Here is a 23,851-nt window from a genome sequence, read left to right as displayed (position 1 = left end):
AACGTTGTCAGAGGTATTACACCACTTTTAAGGACTCACAATAAAACATACAAAAACAAAACCAAAATGGATTTTCCTGGGAAAAATGTTAAGGAACATCCTTTCCAGGGTAATAACTTGTATATAAGCAAGAATTAATATACAAAAACAAAAATGCCCCTCCACACCTTGGGCTATGTTCACACGTAGCGTTTTTGAAGCGTTTTTGCACTTTTGCATTGCTTTCAACGGTGAAAAATGCATACACCGGGAAATGTCATTTTAACAATTTACTACCTTATCTGGCCATGTGGTGTGTGAGACATGATCAGACACATTCATACAGTGCTGAAAAGACATGGGAACAGCATGGGGAAGATCCCTGGAAGCATCTCTGACTCCCAGGTCACTGCCTAAAACTGTGGTCATCTCATCAGACGTGATCCCATAGTACTGCTGTAATAATACAGACATTTTTGGCATGGCAACGTGACAAATCTTAAACTCCATTTAAAATGGGCAAGGTGTGTGTCAAGGGACGGGGAAGTGGACGCTATGGTGATGGTGATAGTGCAGGCAAAGGCCGTGGCAAGATGAAACTGTGCCTGCTGAGGGAGCACAACAAACACCCACGTCATGTCAAACTACCTTCCTGTCCCAATTTCTAGGGGGCCGCGGAACACCACTATTGAAGACAGAGCAGCGTGAAAAGGTTGTTGGATGGATAGCAAATAAAGCTTCCAGTCAGTTTGCCACCACCACCACCCTGAGTTCCACATGGTCCAGTCTCAGTAGATGTTAGTCTGGGCCACATTATTATTATTATTATTACTTTATCACCATCGCCTTTCACTCGGTCTGCTCAGAAGTGGAAAGAGCTTGGATATGTGATTTGAAGGAGAGATTAGAGTCCAGGGTTACCCCAAGAGCTGTTCACTTTTCCATCGATACATTCGGGCCTCTCGACCGGCCAGCATCGAGCAGGGCAACAGAAGATTGCATGTAGCGATTTGAGCAGCCATGGTCACCCGAAGTTGACGGTGGGAAAGTGCAATTACTGTCGCAAGAGGTGGATAATGATGAGACACAATGGACAGAAAGTCAGGAGGAGGACCAGGGTGTGGAAGTGGAAGATGAAGCGGTGGACGATGAAGTCACTGACACAACCTGGCAAGGGGACATGTAAAGCGAGGACAGCAACACACAGGGGAAGGGAGTAGCACCACAACAGGCAGGAACAAGCCGTGTGGTGGCCACAGACACAAGTCGGACAACTGCTCCCTGGAACACCAACAAGACTGAAGTTGCCAGTACAACTGTTAGGTCTGGTTCTTTTTTTAAAAACTGTTCAGGTAACACCAAAAAGGCCATTTGCAACATCTGCCAGGCCAGCATCAGCAAGAGCACCAAAACTACCAGCCTGACCACCACCAGCATGCTCAGGCACATGACAGCAAAGCAACCGACTAGCTGGGCCGAACACCAAGGTCCAGAAACAGTGTCTGCGAGTGACACCACTGCCTCTTCTGCTGTTGTGCATGCACGCCAATCCCCTGTCCACGGCACATGCGAAGATGCCTCCCGCCCTGCACCTGTCGTTGCAGACTTCACCGTCCACGTCTTTGTCCCTTCGCAGCGTTCAGTTGTCCCTACCACAGTCCTTGGAATGCAAGCGCAAGTATGCAGCCAAAGACTCACCCACCCACAGGCCGCAATACTAAACTGCCACATTTCTGGACTGCTTGCATTTGAAATGTTGCCTTTTAGGCTCGTGGAGGCGGAAGCTTTCCACAACCTCATGGCGCCGGCAGCCGGGAGTCCATACTCGGTCCCCAGCCGCCACTATTTCTCCCGGTATCGTCTCCGCCTTCCACAAGCGCGGGTCCCAGAGCATTACCTGTGCCCTCCCCAGTGCACTTACTGGGAAGGACCACCTAACCACAAACACATGGGCAAGTGAATGTGGCCAGGGATTGTACAGAGACAGTCCACAGTAAAAAAAAACAGCCATAGAGTGCCCGAGAACCTTCCCACACACTTTTCTTAGCCAGGGCTGCTTCTCGGCAGGGTTGGTCGGGCCCACCAGAGAACCGGAGAATCTTCCGGTGGGCCCTGGCTTCTCCATCAGGAGAGTTCATATCGCAAACCTTGCAGGTTGTGAGGATGATGAGACCATCTATCGCCTTAGTTTTTTGTTACTTGGAATGCAAGCGCAAGTATGCAGCCACCCACCCACAGGCCGCAATACTAAACTGCCACATTTCTGGACAGCTTGCTCTTGAAATGTTGTCCTTTAGGCTCATGGAGGCGGAAGCTTTCCACAACCTCATGGCAGCGGCCGGGTGTCCATACTCGGTCCCCAGCTGCCACTATTTCTCCCGGTATGGTCTCTGCCTTCCACGAGCGCGGGTCCCAGAACATTACCCATGCCCTCCCCAGTGCACTTAGTGGGAAGGCCGCCTAACCACAAATACGTGGACAACTGAATGTAGCCAAGGACAGTTCATCTCACTGACACATTCCACTGGGTTAATATTGTGGAAGATGGGACCCAGTGGGACCCTGGGATGGAACATGTCCTTCCGACGCAGAGGATTGCGGTACCTGGGTCAATCAGGGTTGTCCCTACATTCTACAGCTCCTGCACCACCACTTCCTCCTCCTTTTTAGCCTCCATCTCTATCACTTGATTCATTTTTTTCAGAACATATTTCAGATTATTTACTTAAACTTCGCGTGTGCCAATAACAATATACAGGACTGTATGCTTAGGCAACAAACTGCACACCGTTGCAGAGTTGTTGAAAGCTGTATCAGAGAACCTGGTAGCGGCTCTGAAGCTAGGCAAGCTCGCACATGTATCATGCCTGGCCCATGTGCTCAACTTAGTGGTTCTGCAGTTTCTCAAAATCTACACAGACCTGCCAAAGCGGCTAGTGAAAGTACGCTATTTGTGTGCCTGTTTCAGAAAGTTAGCTACAGCCTCAACCACCCTGGCAGGGCTTCAGCAGCGTTTGCAGCTTCCAGCTCACCGACTGGTGTGCGATGTGACTACGCGTTGGAAATCAACGTTGCAGATGTTTGGAATGATTTTGAGCAGCAGAGAGCAGTTGTTGAGTACCAGCTTCAACACGTCCGTCGGCATTCAGGTCAGCCTCCGCGCATAAGAGCTGAGGAGTGGGCATGGATATCTGACATCTGTGCCCTCCTCCAAAACTTTGAGGACTCCACCAAGATGGTGAGCGGGGATGACGCCATAATTAGCATCACCATCCCTCTTCTCTGTCTACTGAAACGCTCGCTGCTCACAATTAAAGAGGAGGCATTGCAGGCGGAGCAAGGAATTATACAGGGTGATGCTACCCAGCCTAGCCTCATCTCAATGTGGATTGGATGATAATGAGGAGGCGGAGGGGGAAGAGAACGTAGACAGTTGTGCTCTTGGTGAGAACAGGGAAGTCTCGGCTGTTGGCAGTCTGGCACACAAGGCCGACTTTACGTTCCCCTGCCTTTACCATGACCATCACGTTGTACGCATTTTGGCCATTACAGTAAACTGGCACAGCACGAGAGAATTCTTGGAGACGGAGGTGTGAGGTTCTGATTAAGGAGGATGTCAGTCTTAGATCAGTTACAGAATGGAGGGCACAGGAGGGGTGATACACAGAAATGAGGGAAGAGATATAGCCCGGTGCAGAACTGTGGACAGCTTGGTGGCTGAGAGAGACGAGCTTGTATTGTATTCTGTAGTGATTGTTTAACCCAACCTGTGCAATGACTGGCACAGGGTAGAGGAATCGGTGAAGCGGCTTGATAGAAATACGACCCTGGCTGCTGCATTCAGAAGGGATTGGAGAGGAGACAGTTTGTTTAGAGGGAGACCGATTAGAAGAAAGTTGCACTAGTGAATAAGAGTGACAGTAAGAGTTTTTGCAGTATCAAAGGTGAGAAAAGGTCAACTTCCAGGGAAGTTTTTAAGGTGCAGGTAACATGAGCGAGTGAGTGATTTTCCACATTGAATAAAGGAAAGTTGTGTGTCAAATATGACTCTAAGATAGCAGGCGTGCCGAATGGGAGTTATGGTGGCACCACCTAAAGGAAATTGCAAAGTCAGGTATAGATAGGTTAGTAAAAGTCAGGTATAGGTAGGTTAGTAGAGGGAGGAAACCGAAGGAGTTAATTTTTGGAGATATTAAGTTCAGGATCTTGTTGAAGAATTATAACAAAAAAAATAATTCCCATCTGACAACGCTGGCGGCAGAGGTCACAGTCAGACAGTTCATTGGACAACCAAGGAGTACAAGCGAGGGAGACACAAACCAGATGCGGCAGAGGCAGGAGAACGCTGTCAAAGGTCTGGGACAGTTATCACAGACCCTCCCAGCGCCCAGGCCCTGATACATGGGGTACTCTGACAAGGAGGAAAATGTTTTGGAAGATGCAAGCTGGACATATGGCATGACCTATCTTTCTATGCCTTGGAGGTCCTGGCCGCTAGCGTTTTGTCAGAGATGTTTTTTAGAGCCGCTGGGGGCATTATAACTTATAAAACTGATAGGCGTATCCGCCTGTCAACTGAAAATGCTGACAGGCTGACTCTTATAAAAATGAAAAATGCCTGGATTGGGTCAGACTTCTCTCAACACCACCAGATGATAGCATCAAACGTAAACTCAAATCCAGTGGTTATTTTTTGGGGGGTCTATTCCCATGCACCTCTTCACACCCAGACATGGGTATTGTTCTATTTTATGTTGCCCTATTCCTTCTCCTCATCCTCCACCACCATATCACCAGAGAGACCGTGATGCAACACCCACATAATTTTTTTAAGGGTGTTTCTGATTAGAGATGAGAGAATATTTCAATATTCATTTCGGATTACAATCGCTGTTATTGCAATATTCGCCAATGTAATTGTCAAATATTCACCGAATGCCATTGGATTCAACAGGTGCCAAAACCAAACATATACACAACACCTTCAAATGGGACCAAAAGCTGCCAAAACACATCAATTTAGGGGCAGTCACCATGAAAGTGCCATCAATTTACCCAGAGTACAAGTGGTATAATTATTATTATTTATTATTATTGCGCCATTTATTCCATTGCACTTTAAATGTGAAAAAAGGTCACTGACTGGAACAAGAGCAGAGATGACCCTTCCCGTGAGGGCGCTCAAACAGTTTATAAGGAATGGGTGAGGATACAGTAGGTGAGGGTACAGCTGGTCGTGCAGCAGTATGGTGGAACAAGGGTTACTGCAGGTTGTAAGCTTGTTGGAAGAGGTGGGTCTTCAGATTCCTTTTAAAGGTTTCAACAGTAGGCGAGAGTCTGATATGTTGGGGTATAGAGTTCAAGAGTAGAAGGGATGCACAGGAAAAATATTCTATGCAATTATGGGAAGAGGAGAGAAGATGGGAGTAGAGAAGGAGATCTTGTGAGGATCGGAAGTTGCGTGCAGGTATGTACCAGGAGACTAGGGCACAGATATATGGAGCAGGCAGGTTGTGGATGGCTTTGCATGTCATGGTTACGGTTTTGAACTGAAGTCTCTGGTCACTGGGGAGCCAGTGAAGGGATCATAGATTGCAATCTTATAGATTGCTGGAGCCAGTACACAGTAAAAAAGCAGCCATAGAGTGCCCGGAACTTTCCCACGGACTTTACTTAGCCAGGGCTGCTTCTCGGCAGGGTTGGACGGGCCCACCAGAGAACAGCCATTTGGTAAATTCTAAAAAGTTAATTTTTTTTTCATTAAAGAACACTCTGCATCCCATCTTGATTGAAAAAAACAGAAATGTAGAAATTATTGCAAATTTATTCAAAAAGAAAAACTGAAATATCACATGATCATAAGTATTCAGACCCTTTGCTCAGTATTGAGTAGAAGCACCCTTTTGAGCTAGTACAGCCATGAGTCTTCTTGGGAATAATGCAACAAGTTTTTCACACCTGGATTTGGGGATCCTCTGCCATTCTTCCTTGCAGATCTTCTCCAGTTCCGTCAGGTTGGATGGTGAACGTTGGTGGACAGCCATTTTCAGGTCCCATTTTGGAAACTAGACCACCCAAGGCACCTATCTACATGCATAGTGAGCACTTGGAACCCCCAGGTGCTTCACAAATTGATTCGTAAAAATGAAAAAGCATTTTTTTTTCCACTTTTTCATTTTTGCGAATCAATTTGTGAAGCACCTGGGGGTTCCAAGTGCTCATTATGCATCTAGATAGGTGCCTTGGGTGGTCTAGTTTCCAAAATGGGGTCACTTGTGGGGGAGCTCCAAAGTTTAGGCACGCAGGGGCTCTCCAAACGCAATATGGCGTCCGCTAACAATTTGAGCCGATTTTCCATTCAATTTGTTAGCGGACACAATGTCGCGTTTGGAGAGCCCCTGATGTGCCTAAACAGTGGAGCTCCCCCAAAAGTGACCCCATTTTGGAAACTATACCCCTCAAGGATTTTATTAAGGTGTATAGTGAGCATTTTGAACCCAGAGGTACGACACAGAATTTGATAACATTAGGTCATCATATTGAATAAGTTGTCATTAGTCTTGAGCGCAAGTGCTCGCTACTTGAGTTTGCATCGGGCACTCAGGTATGCACCATGTACTGCGTGTGCTCGAGTGACATGCTCGAGTCCCCGCCCGGATGTTTCACGGTTATTAGACACCCAAAAAAAAACATGCGGGGATCGCTCGTGCATGGCAGGCAATCCCCGCAAAGTTTTTTGGGCCGTGAAGCATATGGGGCAGAGACTCGAGCATGTCACTCAAATACCCCCGATACTCAATGCATACCAGAACACCCGATGCAAACTCAAGTAGCGAGCACTTGTGCTCAACACTAGTCGCCATATCGTCATCTTTTTTTCTTACTTTTGAAAAAAATCCCAACCCCATCACAACCCTAACCCCAACCCCAGCCCTAACCCTAACACAACCCTAACCCTAGCACAACCCTAACCGTAGCACAACCCTAACCCTAGCACAACCGTAACCCTAGCACAACCCTAACCTGATAGTTTATTTTTTACGCCGTTCCTCGTGCGGTATAAGTGATTAGACGACCTTATTCTTCGGGTCGGTGAGACTACAGCGATACCAGAATCATATGGGGTTTTTATGACTGACAGCTGTCACACACTAAAAGACGCATTTTTTGTAAAATCTAGTTTTTGCCATATTTTGAGAGCTATAATTTTTCCAGATTTTGGCAGACAGTCATTTGACGGCTTGTTTTTTGCGGGATGAGTTGACGTTGTTATTGGTGCCATTTTCAGGCACGTGACATTTTTTGATCGCTTTCTATTCCGATTTTTGGGAGGCAGAATAAACAAAAACCAACAATTCAGGAATTGTTTTTTTTTGTTTTTTTTTTATTCTGTTCCGCGTGTGGTAAAAGTGATAAGGCAGCTTTATTCTTCGGGTCAGTGCGTTTACAGCGGTACCACATTTATATCATATTTCTATGTTTTGCACTTTTACATAATAAAAGCAATTTTATAGAAAAAAATATTTTTTAGCATAGCTTTATTCTGAGAGCTATAACTATTTTATTTTTTGGCTGATAGAGCTGTATGGCAGCTTGTTTTTTGCGGGACGAGATGACGTTTTCAGCGGTACCATTTTTATTTATATTAGTCTTTTTGATCGCGTGTTATTCCATTTTTTGTTTGGCGGTATGGTGATAAAGCATTGTTTTTTGCTTCGTTTTTTATTAATTTTTTTTACCGTGTTCACTGAAGGGGTTAACTAGTGGGACAGTTTTATAGGTCAGGTTGTTCCGGACGCGGCAATACCAAATATGTGTACTTTTATTTATTTTTTTTATAATAATATTTATTGATGGGTACATTATATTTTTATTTTTGGTGGATTATTTTTTTTATTTTTTTTTAAATATTTTTACTATTTATTTTATTTTTTTTTTTCACTTTCTGATAGTTTTTATAATTTATTACTTTGTCCCACTATGGGACTTTCACTTTTTTTTCTCTGATCGCCTGCATGGCACAGGAATGCAGCACAATCCCTGTGCCATGCAGGCTGTCAGCGCTGGACAGGGAGAAGATTGTTTGGAGATGCACTGCGCATGTCCAAAAAATCTTCTTGCTGTCTGGTGACCCGGATGTTGTCATGACGACATCGGGTCGTCATAGCAACATCCTGGAAGCTGCGGCAGACATCGCTGGAGGCCGGAAGAGGAGGTGAGTATCGGCGATCACCTCCCCTTGCCACCGCAATGCTGCGATCGACTGCGATCGACTTTGATTGCAGCATTACGGGGGTTAATGTGTTGGGAGCGGTGCGGGACCGCTCCCTGCACATAGCCCTGGGTGTCAGCTGTGACAATCAGCTGACACCCGGCGGCGATCGCGCCCGCACAGCCTGTGTGCGGGCGAAATCGCCAGGGCGCACTAATACGTATCAGGTCCATAAGGCCCAGGGCATAGATACGTACTAATATGCCCTAGGTCGTAAAGGGGTTAAGAAAGTGAAGTACTGTCTTTTTCAGTTTGTATATTTTGATAGATCTGACTTTTTCAGACATGATAATACCAAATATGTTTATTTTTTAAATAATTTCTTTATTTTTGATGGTGGGAAAACTTTTATACATGCATATATTTTTAAAACATTTTTAGTGTAATTCCTTTTTTGTCCCTGTAGTGACTTGATCCTGTGATTACTTATACTATATCATGCAATATCACAGTATTGTGGTGTATAGTGAAATCGCGGTTCCTCTGTGATGATCCCTCTGGGGCTGAGTTTCACAGGAGGACCACATTGAAAGTTATGGGGCCCTTCAGCAGGCCCTGTCTGCCATGGTAATGCATAATTTCCCAGTGACTGCATAATTTAAATGCAGATGGGCAGCAGCATTTAAGTGATTAAACTACAGCAATCAGAGCAAGCTCCGGTTGCTGCAGTAATGGGCAGATGCCAGCTATGTAATACAGCTGGCATCTGCTTAGTATGAAGTGGGCTCAGTGCCATAGGTAAGGCTCAAGCTCAGTGTCATAAGTCATAGACCAGTTAATTTGATGTTTGAACAAAAACATATGTTCCCCCATAGTTTAATATGTCTATCAATAGGTAGATTCCATCCTAATAACTAGTAAAACAGAAAATAATAGAAGTTAGATTTTACACTATGACCAACCTTTAAATAATGAATAGGCCTGGACTCGTAGGTGAAGCCCAAATTGTGCTGTGTTACCAGATCACTGTGCTTCTCTGTCATTAGATTGATCCAGCTGTAAATCTGGAAGCAATAACAATAAATGTTACCTGTAGTAAAAAAGGTGTTTTTGCCACTGATTATAAACTTTTTATTGTTTTATGTGTTACATTTCAGTAGCTCAAGTCCATAAACTTTGGTGCACATGCTCAATGTGAATTCTACGTATTTGGTGCTTCCCTTAAATTGTTTATATTAAAATGGTTGTCCACTTTATCTTTAATTTTATAATGTATTGCGGTCAAAAAAAATGTTGGCTGTTATTGAAGGCCATGCTTCACAAAGGAATCATTTCAGAATTTTTCCTGCATTAATGTCACCCATAATCTGTATAAATCCATTGAGAAACAAACTAAAATTATGATGATGGGGTAGGCGGGGTGGGAAATAGAATAACAAAATTAAAATAATACAGTTACTTACAAGCCCTGGCAAAAATTATGGAATCACCGGGCTCGGAGGATGTTCATTCAGTTGTTTAATGTTGTTGAAAAAAAAGCAGATCACAGGCATGGCACAAAACTAAAGTCATTTCAAATGGCAACTTTAGGGCTTTAAGAAACTCTAAAAGAAATCAAGATTAAGAATGTGGTACTCAGTAAGGGTCATTTTTTTCAGACCAAGCAGAGGGAAAAAATTATGAAATCACTCAATTCTGAGGAAAAAATTATGGAATCATGAAAAACAAACACACAAAAGGACACTCCAATACATCACTAGTATTTTGTTGCACCACCTCTGGCTTTAATAACAGCTTGCAGTCTCTGAGGCATGGACTTAATAAGTGACAAACAGTACTCTTCATCAATCTGGCTCCAACTTTCTCTGATTGCTGTTGCCAGATCAGCTTTGCAGGTTGTAGCCTTGTCATGGAACATTTTCTTCAACTTCCACCAAAGATTTTCAATTGGATTGAGATCTGGACTACTTGCAGGCCATGACATTGACCTTTTGCGTCTTCTTTCAAGGAATGTTTCACAGTTTTTGCTCTATGGCAGGATGCATTATCATCTTGAAAAATGATGTCATCATCCCCAAACATCCTTTCAATTGATGGGATAAGAAAACTGTCCAAAATATCAATGTAAACTTGGGCATTTTTTGAAGATGTAATGACAGCTATCTCCCCAGTGCCTTTACCTGATATGCAGCCCCATATCATCAATGACTGCGAAAATTTGCATGTTCTCTTCATGCAGTCATCCTTATAAATCTCATTGGAACGGCACCAAACAAAAGTTCCAGCATCATCACCTTGCCCAATGCAGATTCGCTATTCATCACTGAATATGACTTTCATCCAGTCATCCACAGTCCACGATTGCTTTTCCTTAGCCCATTGTAACCTTGTTTTTTTTTCTGTTTAGGTGTTAATGATGGCTTATGTTTAGCTTTTCTGTATGTAAATCCCATTTCCTTTAGGCGGTTTCTTACAGTTCGGTCACAGACATTGACTCCAGTTTCGTTGTGCATTTCCTGTTTTGGAGACATATTGCTTTAAGTTTCCGATCTTGACGCTTTGATGTCTTCCTTGGTCTACCAGTATGTTTGCCTTTAACAACCTTCCCATGTTGTTTGTATTTGGTCCAGATTTTAGACACAGCTGACTGTGAACAACCAACATCTTTTGCAACATTGCGTGATGATTTACCTTCTTTTAAGAGTTTGATAATCCTCTTCTTTGTTTCAATTGACATCTCTCGTGTTGGAGCCATGATTCATGTCAGTCCACTTGGTGCAACAGTTCTCCAAGGTGTGATCACTCCTTTTTAGATGCAGACTAACGAGCAGATCTAATTTGATGCAGGTGTTAGTTTTGGAAATGAAAATTTACAGGGTGATTCCATAATTTTTTTCCTCAGAATTGAGTGATTCCATAATTTTTTCCCTCTGCTTGGTCTGAAAAAAATTACCCTTACTGAGTACCACATTTTTAATCTTGATTTCTTTTAGTGTTTCTTAAAGCCCTAAAGTTGCCATTGAAATGACTTTAGTTTTGTGCCATGTCTGTGATCTGCTTTTTTTCAACAACATTAAACAACTGAATGAACATCCTACGAGCCCGTTGATTCCATAATTTTTGCCAGGGGTTGTAAGTGTGAACACCCTCTTACAAGATGTGGTTGTGTTCAGAATTAGCCCAATCACATTTACACTCATGTTAAATAGTAGTCACCGGCCAATTCTGATTAACCCCATATAAAGTTTAGCTATTCTAGTCAGATTTTCCTGACATTTTCTTAGTTGCATGTTAAATGTGCAACCACATTATTTCAGTTTATTTATTTTTTATTTTTTTGCAAGGGTTGTCCTTGCAGTGGACAACCCTTTTAAAGGTGGAAAAGTTTTGAAATTATTCGTCTTGGTATGATTTTTTTATATGACAAAAACTTGGCATTTTAGCAGGGTTGTGTAGACTCCACTGTATATTAGCAAGTGCCAACATGTGATGCCTCCAACACACTTGCCTAAAGAATGATAAAGTGACACAACCTTGGAATGTATTCATAAATATTTGAAGATATAACCCTTTTATGACCAGGGCAAATTTTACTTTTGTTTTTATTTCTTTCCTTCTTTCAAGAACCATAACTATTTTCTTTTTCCAATAACATACGAGGGCTTGTATTTTGACAGACAAGTTGTAGTTTTGAACAGCACTATTTATTTTGCTATATAGTGTAGTGAAAAACAGAAAAAATTCTGAGTGAGACAATGAAAACAAAAAACAGTTTTTGCTAATGTTTCTTGAGAATATATATATACAGACATACACTGCACGTCTCCCTCAAAATTAAATAAATAGCGATGAAAACATCATATGGCCCCAAAATAAATTGAATAAAAATCACAGGTTGCCAATCAAAAAGCAAACACTCAAATAGCTCCATTGATGGAAAGATAAAAATGTTATGGGTCTCGGAAAATGGCGAAACAAACTATTTATTTAATGAAGTTCAGAAGTTTTTTTATAGTAATGACCCGAAAAATCATTTTGTCTGGTAACCGTAAAAACAAAACCCCCAAAACAATGGCAAAGTTGCATTTCTTTCGTCATTTCACCCCACTTGGAATTTTTCTCCTATTTTTAAGTACATTATAGGGTAAAGAGAATGGTGTCTTTTCAAAACTACAACTTATCCCATGAAAAACAAGCTGTCATTTGGCAATTTTATGAAAAAAAAGTATGGCTCTTAGAACAGGAAGGGGTTAATTCATGGCAGCAAAAATTAAATTTGTAACAAATATTCACCTATTAAACAATGTAAGAAAATGTATTTCTTCTTTGAACATAACTAAGTCGCTTTTGCGTCAGTGGTTTTATTAGGATCATGGCATAAATATTTAGTGAAAGGTTATCTTACTTCTTCCATTCGATGGTATTTGGAGTAGTCATAATCTGATGTGGATCGCTGCCTTCTCATTCTTGTTTCCTTTGGATTGCCCATTAGCTGCGATAAATTGTCAACCAAAATTCTATAAAAAAAAGCAGGAACACTTAATACTGTATATGTCTGATTACTATACAGTACAGACCAAAAGTTTGGACACACCTTCTCATTTAAAGATTTTTCTGTATTTTCATGACTTTGAAAATTGTACATTCACACTGAAGGCATCAGAACTATGAATTAACACATGTGAAATTATATACTTAACAAAAAAGTGTGAAGCAACTGAAAATATGTCTTATATTTTAGGTTCATCAAAGTAGCCACCTTTTGCTTTGATGACCGCTTTGCACACTCTTGGCAATCTCTTGATGAGCTTCAAGATGTAGTCACCGGAAATGGTTTTCACTTCACAAGTGTGCCCTTTCAGGTTTAATTAGTGGGATTTCTTGCCTTATAAATTGGGTTGGGACCATCAGTTGTGTTGTGCAGAAGTCAGGTGGATACACAGCTGATAGTCCTACTGAATAGACTGTTAGAATTTGTATTATGGCAAGAAAAAAACTGCTAAGTAAAGAAAAACGAGTGGCCATCATTACTTTAAGAAATGAAGGTCAGTCAGTTCGAAAAATTGGGCAAACTTTGAATGTGTCCCCAAGTGCAGTTGCAAAAACCATCAAGCGCTACAAAGAAGCTAGCTCACATGAGGACCGCCCCAGGAAAGGAAGACCAAGAGTCACCTCTGCTTCTGAGGATAAGTTTATCCGAGTCACCAGCCTCAGAAATCGCAGATTAACAGCAGCTCAGATTAGAGACCAGGTCAATGCCACACAGAGCTCTAGCAGCAGACACATCTCTACAACAACTGTTAAGAGGGGACTTTGTGCACCAGGCCTTCATGGTAAAATAGCTGCTAGGAAACCACTGCTAAGGACAGGCAACAAGCAGAAGAGACTTGTTTGGGCTAAAGAACACAAGAAATGGACATTAGACCAGTGGAAATCTGTGCTTTGGTCTGTTGAGTCCAAATTTCAGATCTTTGGTTCCAACCACCGTGTCTTTGTGCGACGCAGAAAAGGTGAACGGATGGACTCTACATGCCTGTTTCCCACCGTCAAGCATGGAGGAGGAGGTGTGATGGTGTGGGGGTGCTTTACTAGTAACACTGTTGGGGATTTATTCAAAATTGAAGGCATACTGAACCAGCATGGCTACCACAGAATCTTGCAGCGGCATGCTATTCCATCCGGTTTGCGTTTAGTTGGACCATCATTTATTTTTCAACAGGACAATGACCCCAAACACATCTCCAGGCTGTGTAAGGGCTATTTGACCAAGAAGGAGAGTGATGGGGTGCTACGCCAGATGACCTGGCCTCCACAGTCACCAGACCTGAACCCAATCGAGATGGTTTGGGGTGAGCTGGACTGCAGAGTGAAGGCAAAAGGGCCAACAAGTGCTAAGCATCTCTGGTAACTCCTTCAAGATTGTTGGAAGACCATTTCCGGTGACTACCTCTTGAAGCTCATCAAGAGAATACCAAGAGTGTGCAAAGCAGTCATCAAAGCAAAAGGTGGCTACTTTGAAGAACCTAGAATATAAGACATATTTTCGGTTGTTTCACACTTTTTTGTTAAGTATATAATTCCACATGTGTTAATTCATAGTTTTGATGCCTTCAGTGTGAATGTACAATTTTCATAGTCATGAAAATACAGAAAAATCTTTAAATGAGAAGGTGTGTCCAAACTTTTGGTCTGTACTGTATATGAACACAATCTATTAAAATCTACAATGAGGATTACTATATACTGTTTCAATGGACTGAGTGAAGGAAGGTGGCTTCAGCATCCAAGAATGATCTACTTTATTATTGCATTGACTGCATTTTTCTTGTGCATTGATGACTATGAATTCCCCTAGTAAGCCATGATTAGGCACAAAAGGCTAAAAATAATAAAAAATGTCATGGCTTCCATGATTACTATTTAGTTTACCATCATCCAATTGTTTGCATATTGACTAGTTATTTTCTATTATATTGGGTTATATTCTCACTGCAGGCCCCTGTGCAGGACTGAGCAGAAAAGGCAAAAAAAATAGAAAGAAAATTCATGGTTTCCATGATTCATGTTTTCTTTACCAGCATCCTCATCTTTTGCAAAATAAGCATGGACTTGTGTGAATTTTCCCCAGTAGTCTCTTGTGCAGGATTGCGTCGCTGCACAGGGCTGGGAACAAAAGTCAAACATTTGTTTTCAAATTCATGTTATCAATGATTGCTTTTTCCATCCTCATCATTTTTGGTAAAAATTAGGATCTTCTGGACATTAAATGGTGAGAATTTCCTCAGCAGGTCCCTGCCCAGGATTGGGCCACTTTATGGCTTAGGCACAAAATGCTGATGCAGAGCACTTTATAGTTGATTAACTGTTTGGATCTGGATGATGCACCACTGTGACAAGTGAGACCTAATTTGGAATATTCAGTTCAGCTTTGGGCACCAGTTCATAAAAAAGATGCCCTGGAGTAAGAAAAGGTATGAAGGAGAGACACAAAACAGATAAGGAAAATGGAGGATCTTCATTACAAGGAAAGATGAACAGAATTACATTTATTTAGCCTTGAGAAGAGACATCTGAGGGGGACATGACTAACTTGTACAAGTGCATGTATGGTCCATGCAAAAAGTGTGGCCTAAAGCAGCTTCATGTAACCCATCCCCCCCACCTAGAGAAAGAAAGGTTCAATCTCCAGAGGAGACCGGCGTTTTTTACCATGAGAACTATTATTCTGTGCAATAGTCTACCTGATGAGCTGGTCATAGCGGGAACTAGTTACGTTTTCAAAAGAGGCATAGATGCTTTTGAAGAAGAAAATAACAAATATTTCTATAAGTGTTTATAGTTCTTTTCTGACTGTTTGGTTCAGTGTATCGACAGTTCGGATCATGAGGGAAAGGTTAGCTCTTTTAGAGCAGACTGAATCATGGGTTGCTCATGTGCCCCTTCCCTTTATCCTTTCCCATCACTAGTTTAAACTTGATTGACATTTGACTTTTTCCAAGAGTATTAACTATTTTAAACGGTTTTTCCCAGGAACAAAGTACATTTTAGTTAATAGATCTTGGAATAATAATAACTTCCAGAATTGGATGTGATAAAAAAAATGTCCCGATGCTGGGATAATCTTAATGAACCAAATGGGAAAATCCATATAATTATCCCTCTCTAAACAGGCTATAAAATGTAACTTTTAATCTTTATATTAAAATGTGAATGTAGAGGGTATTAAAATATTATCCTTTTGGTTCATTATTTGTACATACATTCCTCCAAGGCTATCCTTTTCCTCTTTGGTTGTGATGCTGGTATAATCTTATATATGTGCCCCTGCTGTGTACTGTGTAATGGCTGTGTCTGACCGTGCAGGAACATGGTGGCCTGGTTACCCATAGTGATACATGTTAAGGATACTCACCTTGACTTTACAAGGCTGCATTTGCATTAACGAGCTTGAAAAGGGATGGATATAGTCTAGTAGGTGTCAGAGTGCTATACCCATCTTTTCAGGGAAATCGGAAGCTTTGAAGTGCTTTGCTTATAAAAAGTAGGTTGCAGTTTCCTTAAAGGGAATATGCCCAAAACTTTAAGATTACCAAACTTATTACATATCTGGGTAGGATAGTAAAGTTTAAACTTGTCTTCTTGGTTACAAATCAACTTAGAAAATCAACTTAGGATCTTTATGTAAATAAGGCTGCTGTTCTCTGCATTATTCCTCACCTAGTTCCCACACCATTAGCTTGATTGATGTTTCTTCTGCTCTGGCTCTCCCAGGGCTCATGTGGCCTTATGTCATGTGAGCCCTGTAGCTAATCAACAGCCTCTTCACTCTCACTTCATTTAGGTAAAACTGAAGAATTGAGAGCCCCTGTTGCTCTCTGAGTGCCTCAGAATAGCAGGTATGTCCAAAGGAAGAGAGAGTGAAACAGCCATTGATTGGCTGCAGAGCTCACGTGACACAAAGTCAAGCAAGGCCTGGCAGTGCCAGTGACATCATCGCTGAAATGGCACCAACAGAGGAGAGGAGTATAAGTTGTTGTAATTTTATAATGGGGAATTTAGCAATTGAGAAGGGATTGTCCAAGTAGGGAAAAAGCCCTTTAAACATTCCTTTTACTAGCCTACCCAGCAATGTAATGGTATTCCTTGGCAATCCTAAAGCTCCTAACAAGTTGCTTTAATAGGAATCTGTCACAAGGTTTTTGCTAACCTAATTGAGAACAGCATGATGTATGGTCAGAGATCCTGATCCCAGGGATGCATCACTTTCTTGGTTCCTTGTTCTATTTTTCATAGAATCACAGTTTTCTCGGCTGCAGATCTAGCAGTTCTCTGAATGCTGAGCTCTGTATAACCCCACCCACACCACTGATTGACAGCTTTCTATTTACACCATAAATAGGCCGAAAGCTGCCAATCAGTGGTGTGGGAGAGGTTATACAGAGCTCATGAATATGGAGGATTACATGGCAGCAGATTTAATACTCCTCTAATGGAAATCTCCTGCTGATAAAGCTGTGATTGTATCAAAATTATCAAGCAGCCTAGTAAGTGACATATTGCTGGACTCATGGCTGTCTCTGCATTATGTTGCTTTAAATTAGGTGGAAAAAAATCTGGCAACAGATTCCCTATAACAATATGCGTCGTTATATTCTTTATAAGACAGTAATTATGGAAAGTGTATATATATATTAACCAGATGGGTTAACACATTATCACAATCTCAGGGCCAGTTAGTATCCCATCATATACGTGTTACTATTGTCCCATCTGTGAGGCATTGACTTTGCTGTTTCAGTAGAACATGAGGGATTGTTCTCAAGTGTTGGGCTTTTTTCTATTACTTCCCATTCTTCATGTACATTGGTAAACAAATGTTTAAATGCGATGAAAGCCACATAAAGATTTAAGTATGACGACTTGAGATTCTAAATTTCTCATTCTCTTGCCAAATCACGAGTCATAAAGAGAAAGAGATTTCATATCCACATAATGGTTCCTCAGTTGACTGTATGAGCCATCCCTACTCTCCGGCTATACATACGTAAGTACCTACAAGCAGCGTTTATATACAAGGTAATTCCCTCAGTGACTGTTACTTCTGAATTGCTTTATCACCTCTCCTAATATGAGAGGCAGCACCACTTCACTACCAGTTATTGTAATGCAGTTAAAGATCTGACAAGTAAATTGAAACTAATGAAATAAATGTTTATATCTCTCCAGTAATGCGAACGCTGGTGAAAAGCTTTTAGTAGCTGTAAATTTAACCCTTTCACCCCAGCATTGGATTCTACCTTCTGCACAATGTGAACATTTCTCCGTAAAGGCAAAAGCAGTTAATTTTTGTTTTAATTTACACAATAATTCAGCCCATAAATGCCACCCAGAAATTGAGGAGCAGAAATGTATTATTATTAAAATGAGCAGTGCTTGTTAAATGGAAAATGCTTCATCTAACATAAGCTGTCCCCTGATATTTCATATAATGTGCGCAGCGAAATATCGTTGTGCTAAAGTAAGATCCCCGCCTGCCTCTTGGCTCTTCATTTAAATGAGGATGTCTCATTCAGATAAATCTTTTACATTTCATTTATCACGGATTCTACTATGAGATGAGCCATTTGTGTTCATGAGCTTTTCTAAGTATGTCCTTTATAAAGCAATTCTGTCATTTCCTAAGGATTTATTACAGAATACACTGAGTGGCTACTTTGTCACATTCTTCTTACTAAAATGGGTTTTCTCCTTCACAAAATTTTGATTGTTTTTTGAAGGGGGGTACTTTGCAACTGTTAAAAGCGTTGTATCAGACTGTTGCCGACACCTTCGTGTCCCAAAAATGTAAATTAGCTGGAGTTGGATCTCTACTCTAAACATTTGGGTTTATTTTATCCCATAATACTCTACAGTATCTGTCAGAAAAAAACACATTGGAGCAACAACCATCAGCTCACCGGAAACTTCAGGCTGATTTCCTGAGCAAATGAACCTTGATAAAAAAGATGAAAATCCAGCAACCTCATTTCTCTCATATGTATAAAGGTGTATCACAGCTGTTTTAAAGGGAAGGAAACGGGGAAAACAAAAGAAAAACACAATGTGTTTTTTTATTTGTCCCCTCCCCCTCTTTCCTTCCCTTTAAAACGGCTTTGATACACCTTTATACATATGAGAGAAATGAGGAATGCTTGTATAAAGATATAACAGAAGATATATTTACTTATTAATATAATAATTTTGAAAGTTAAAATCCTTTTCTCATATGATGTATATATTGTTTGAGATTGAGTAGTATTTCAGCTATTCGTGTTACATATACAGTACAGACCAAAAGTTTCGACACACCTTCTCATTTAAAGATTTTTCTGTATTTTCATGACTATGAAAACTGTACATTCACACTGAAAGCATCAACACTATGAAGTAACACATGTGGAATTATATACTTAACAAAAAAGTGTGAAACAACTGAAAATACGTCTTATATTCTAGGTTCTTCAAAGTAGCCACCTTTTGCTTTGATGACTGCTTTGTACACTCTTGGCATTCTCTTGATGAGCTTCAAGAGGTAGTCACTGGAAATGGTTTTCACTTCACAGGTGTGCCCTGTCAGGTTTAATAAGTGGGATTTCTTGCCTTATAAATGTGGTTGGGACCATCAGTTGTGTTTTGCAGAAGTCTGGTGGATACACAGTCCTACTGAATAAACTGTTAGAATTTGTATTATGGCAAGAAAAAAGCAGCTAAGTAAAGAAAAACGAGTGGCCATCATTACATTAAGAAATGAAGGTCAGTTGCAAAAACCATCAAGCGCTACAAAGAAACTGGCTCACATGAGGACCGCCCCAGGAAAGGAAGACCAAGAGTCACCTCTGCTTCTGAGGATAAGTTTATCCGAGTCACCAGCCTCAGAAATCGCAGGTTAACAGCAGCTCAGATTAGAGACCAGGTCCATGCCACAAAGAGTTCTAGCAGCAGACACATCTCTTCAACAACTGTTAAGAGGAGACTTTGTGCACCAGGCCTTCATGGTAAAATAGCTGCTAGAAAACCACTGCTAAGGACAGGCAACAAGCAGAAGAGACTTGTTTGGGCTAAAGAACACAAGGAATGGACATTAGACCAGTGGAAATCTGTGCTTTGGTCTGATGAGTCCAAATTTGAGATCTTTGGTTCCAACTAACGTGCCTTTGTGCGACGCAGAAAAGGTGAACGGATGGACTCTACATACCTGGTTCCCACCGTGAGCATGGAGGAGGAGGTGTGATGGAGTGGGGGTGCTTTGCTGGTGACACTGTTGGGATTTATTCAAAATTGAAGGCATACTGAACCAGTATGGCTACCACAGCATCTTGCAGCGGCATGCTATTCCAGCCGGTTTGCGTTTAGTTGGACCATCATTTATTTTTCAACAGGACAATGACCCCAAACACACCTCCAGGCTGTGTAAGGGCTATTTGACCAAGAGTGAGAGTGATGGGGTGCTACTCCAGATGACCTGGCCTCCACAGTCACCAGACCTGAACCCAATCGAGATGATTTGGAGTGAGCTGGACCGCAGAGTGAAGGCAAAAGGGCCAACAAGTGCTAAGCCTCTCTGGGAACTCCTTCAAGATTGTTGGAAGACCATTTCCGGTGACTACCTCTTGAAGCTCATCAAGAGAATGCTAAGAGTGTGCAAAGCAGTCATCAAAGCAAAAGGTGGCTACTTTGAAGAACCTAGAATATAAGACATATTTTCAGTTGTTTCACACTTTTTTGTTAAGTATATAATTCCACTTGTTAATTCATAGTTTTGATGCATTCAGTGTGAATGTACAATTTTCATAGTCATGAAAATGCAGAAAAATCTTTAAATGAGAAGGTGTGTCCAAACTTTTGGTCTGTACTGTATATGCAGACATTTTTACAGGATATTATTCATCTTTGTGAAATATATGTTTTTTGAGTCACAATTTTTTTTTTCCTTTTCCTGCTTCCATCCCCTATGTTTTCTCCCCCTCTCCCTCTCTTTCTTTTCTTTTCTCTTGTGTACACATAGGGTTAATAATTAAGCACATCTGTGACTTGTCTATTCCATACCCATTTTCTATGCTATATATTTCCATAGCTCCTGCATGTTAGTGACTCGCCCAGGGGGATGGGGACGACTCGGTACCCGGGCCTTTGCCTGGCCTTGAGGATGTCGCGGTGGTCGGCTACTGGGCCGGTACCCTGGGGTCAGCTTTTAAAAGGGGATTATTTGTTAACTCTATGAAAGTTCGTGACGCCACCTGTGGTATCTGGTGAGAATCACCATCGCTGCGGCAGTCCACTGAGGCCGGTGATCAGGCAGCTCGATGGTATAGCTCCCCACAGGTGGAGCTAGGCCTCAGCGCAGCGTACGGAGAGGGGGATGCAGGACAGACGAGAACCAGCCGGGTCAGAGCAAGAACGGGGATGGACACGGTAGTCACTTCAGTACCTTTTACTGGTGGTAGTTCAGGCACATCCCGGAGCACTGTAGGGTGAAGGGTGCATATCAGGATCCTCCCCAATGAGCGGGTGTAGGGCCTCCAGTTTCTTGCCTCTGCGTAGTAAGTTTCTGACCTGCCTGAAGCTAGGCCTAACTTTATCTCTGTCCTGCACCGGCTGACGTTGTGGTAGGGCCTTCTCTTGGAGTGCACGCTCCCAGCTTACGGGGCCTATGTGTCTCCAGGCTCTGTTACGTATCAGCTCTCTGGTGAACCTGGGACCTGTAGTTCTCCAGGGGTTCCGGTTATGCCTTACTGGGTCGTAGAGATCCCGGTAAGCTCGGACCCGGTGTCCGGTATATGTTTCGGGGTGAGCTGGATAAGCTCCTCTGCCCCCACTGCTACTCACTCTCCACTTGCCTTCGGCCAAGCTCGGGCCCTCGCTAGGCTACTCACACTAACGGCAGCTTGCCGCTCTTCACCGCTCTTACAGGCATCGGCACACCTTGGGCTCCCTTACTTGAGCTCCTGAGTCTAGACTGGGCTTCAAGACCGCTGGAGGCCTAGCTTGCCTACACAGCAACCCTCGTGCTTCTCTGCACACACAGCTTTTCACTCTCTGTGCACTCCAGACTAACTAACTGCCTAGCTCCACCTTCCCTATTTATATCCCTAATGGGCTCCCTCTGCTGGTCTGAGGTGGAAGGTGGAGATATGTGAATGTTTATGGGGGCCTCTTGTGGAGGATTCCATTAATGCATCCTTCTAGGATCTGTGGTACCAAGCGCAGCTGGGCGCCACATTAGTTGTCATGTTTAAGAGCTAGTGTAGCTCGAAATGCGTCGACTGTTGTACTATCATGTTTTTTAAATTTTTCTTTTTCATGTTTTAACCTACAAATAAATGTGATGTTTTAATGACTTTTGCGGTTGCTGGATTTTCCACTTTTTTTCCATGGTATCTGGCAGAAAAGCCTATAGTATTCCCATGAAAGGATTCTCCCAATAAAGAACACTGTTTATAGATCTTGCTGTACCAAACCCTTACTGGCTTCAAAAATCCCAATGGGTGCTACAATGTATAAATTATTCCCTATTGAGGTAGCACTGTTACTGTAAGGGGGATGGACGCCACCACCCCTTTAAGAAGGACTTTTTCCTGTTATTATTCCCACGTGCAGCAGTAGTTGTCCCTGTGTGTGTAATATCTAATGTAATGTTGATGCTTTATGTGTTCTCCCTGTATTGTACAGTGCAGTAGTTGCCTAGTTACAGCAGCATGGCAGAGCAGGCCAGGGGGAGGAGCATAGCAGGGAGGAGCAGAGGCAGTGAGCTTAGAGACAGGAGACAGGAAGTCAAGGAGCAGTGTCCGGGCGGCCATGCCCAGGACAACGTGTCAGAGAAGAGCTCCAGAAAAAGGGAGCTTGTGTGAAGACAGGGGTGTCCCTGCAAAGAAGGAGTCGAGGCAGTGGGGCCGTATGCCCACGAGTGAGGAGCTGCTCGTGACAGGTCGGGACCGAGGACAGGTCGAGGCAGTGGGGCCGTAAGCCCATGAGTAAGGACCAGTGATGGTGTAAATGCACTCAGAGAAGAGGCCAGTACACGAGACATCAAGGGTCCATGTGAGTACCAGAGAGTCCGGCAGCCAGAGACCTGAGCCAGGGTTAGAAGGTCCGTTTATTCATGTGCGAGGTGCCGGGGTGCTCGCTGAAGGTTGCTCAGTAGACTTGCCCACGACTACCACCCCGTGCCACCTCGTTACATTAACATAGGGCACTTGGTTAAGCCAAAAACAGCACAAAGTATTAGACTGCTAGCCAGGACTCTTAAACTTTACTAAACTACAGTAATTTTTAAATATTTTATACTCCATTAACTTCCATGTAGCTCACACTGCAGGATGTGTGTCTACACACCCCACCGATCTCTTAAAAGATCAGCCACAAGTGTGCAGCCCAGGAAACAGAAGAACACAGTTATGGCCTGAGCACACACACAGAGTGGAGTACAGATTCAATAGAAAATCAACAGGTTTATCCCTATACACGCATGCAATGTGAGACCTGCAGCGGACGCGGAGAAACCGCCGGGGACCCACCTTTCTGACTAGTCTTCCGTGCGGCTCTATCCCTGGAAGACATTAAAGGGGTTTTCCCACAAACAAAGGTAATTTTAAAGTTGATTTCAATCAATAGATCTTGTAATAATAATAATTTCCACAATTGGATGTGTTTTAATGCAATGTTCCTGTGCTGAGATAATCATATAAATGTGTCCCTGCTGTGTACTGTGTAAAGACTGTGTCTGACTGTGCAGGAACATGGTCTGATCATAATGTGGCACCCCAGGGGTCTGGTTGCCACAGTGGCCATGCCTCCCTCACAAGGGGTGATGCCATACCTGGAAGCAAGGAGGGGTCCCCTAATCAGGTTTACCAGCATACAACACCAGAAAGGGTAGCTCCTCCCCTTAGCAACTGGAATCTGGAGGCGGGGTTAGTAAGAGTGAATGGAGAGGAGTTGGAGTCAGGCAGCGATGATGAAGGACCTGGGGAAGGGAGCTGTGTTCAAGCTCGCCCCAGAGGAGAGAAGCGCAAGTAAACCGGACACCGGAGTCCGTGGTTGTGGGGCACTGAAGGTCCAGCAGCAGAATCCAGAGGGCAGGAGACTGCAGGTCTCCTGGCCCCATCAGACGCCCGGAGGCTC

The 23,851-nt window shown here is 42.6% G+C and overlaps 1 protein-coding gene across 4 annotated transcripts in view; it reads right to left on the bottom strand.

The window, feature by feature from the left end:
* The window catches only part of CPO (carboxypeptidase O), a 507,705-nt gene that overhangs the window by 18,191 nt on the left and 465,663 nt on the right, over window positions 1–23,851 (bottom strand). For all 4 annotated transcript variants that reach the window (XM_073646349.1, XM_073646350.1, XM_073646351.1 and 1 more), the window contains 2 exons: window positions 12,597–12,708; window positions 9,154–9,255 (listed from right to left, as the gene is read on the bottom strand). In XM_073646349.1, coding sequence (XP_073502450.1) covers window positions 9,154–9,255; window positions 12,597–12,708 — 214 coding nt within the window. The remainder of the gene's footprint in view (window positions 1–9,153; window positions 9,256–12,596; window positions 12,709–23,851) is intronic.

Source organism: Phyllobates terribilis, unplaced genomic scaffold (genome assembly GCF_046119375.1).
Source record: "Phyllobates terribilis strain yellow unplaced genomic scaffold, ASM4611937v1 Scaffold_9__5_contigs__length_417890890, whole genome shotgun sequence".
NCBI lineage: Eukaryota > Metazoa > Chordata > Amphibia > Anura > Dendrobatidae > Phyllobates > Phyllobates terribilis.
This window is presented reverse-complemented; position numbering and strand designations above follow the sequence as displayed.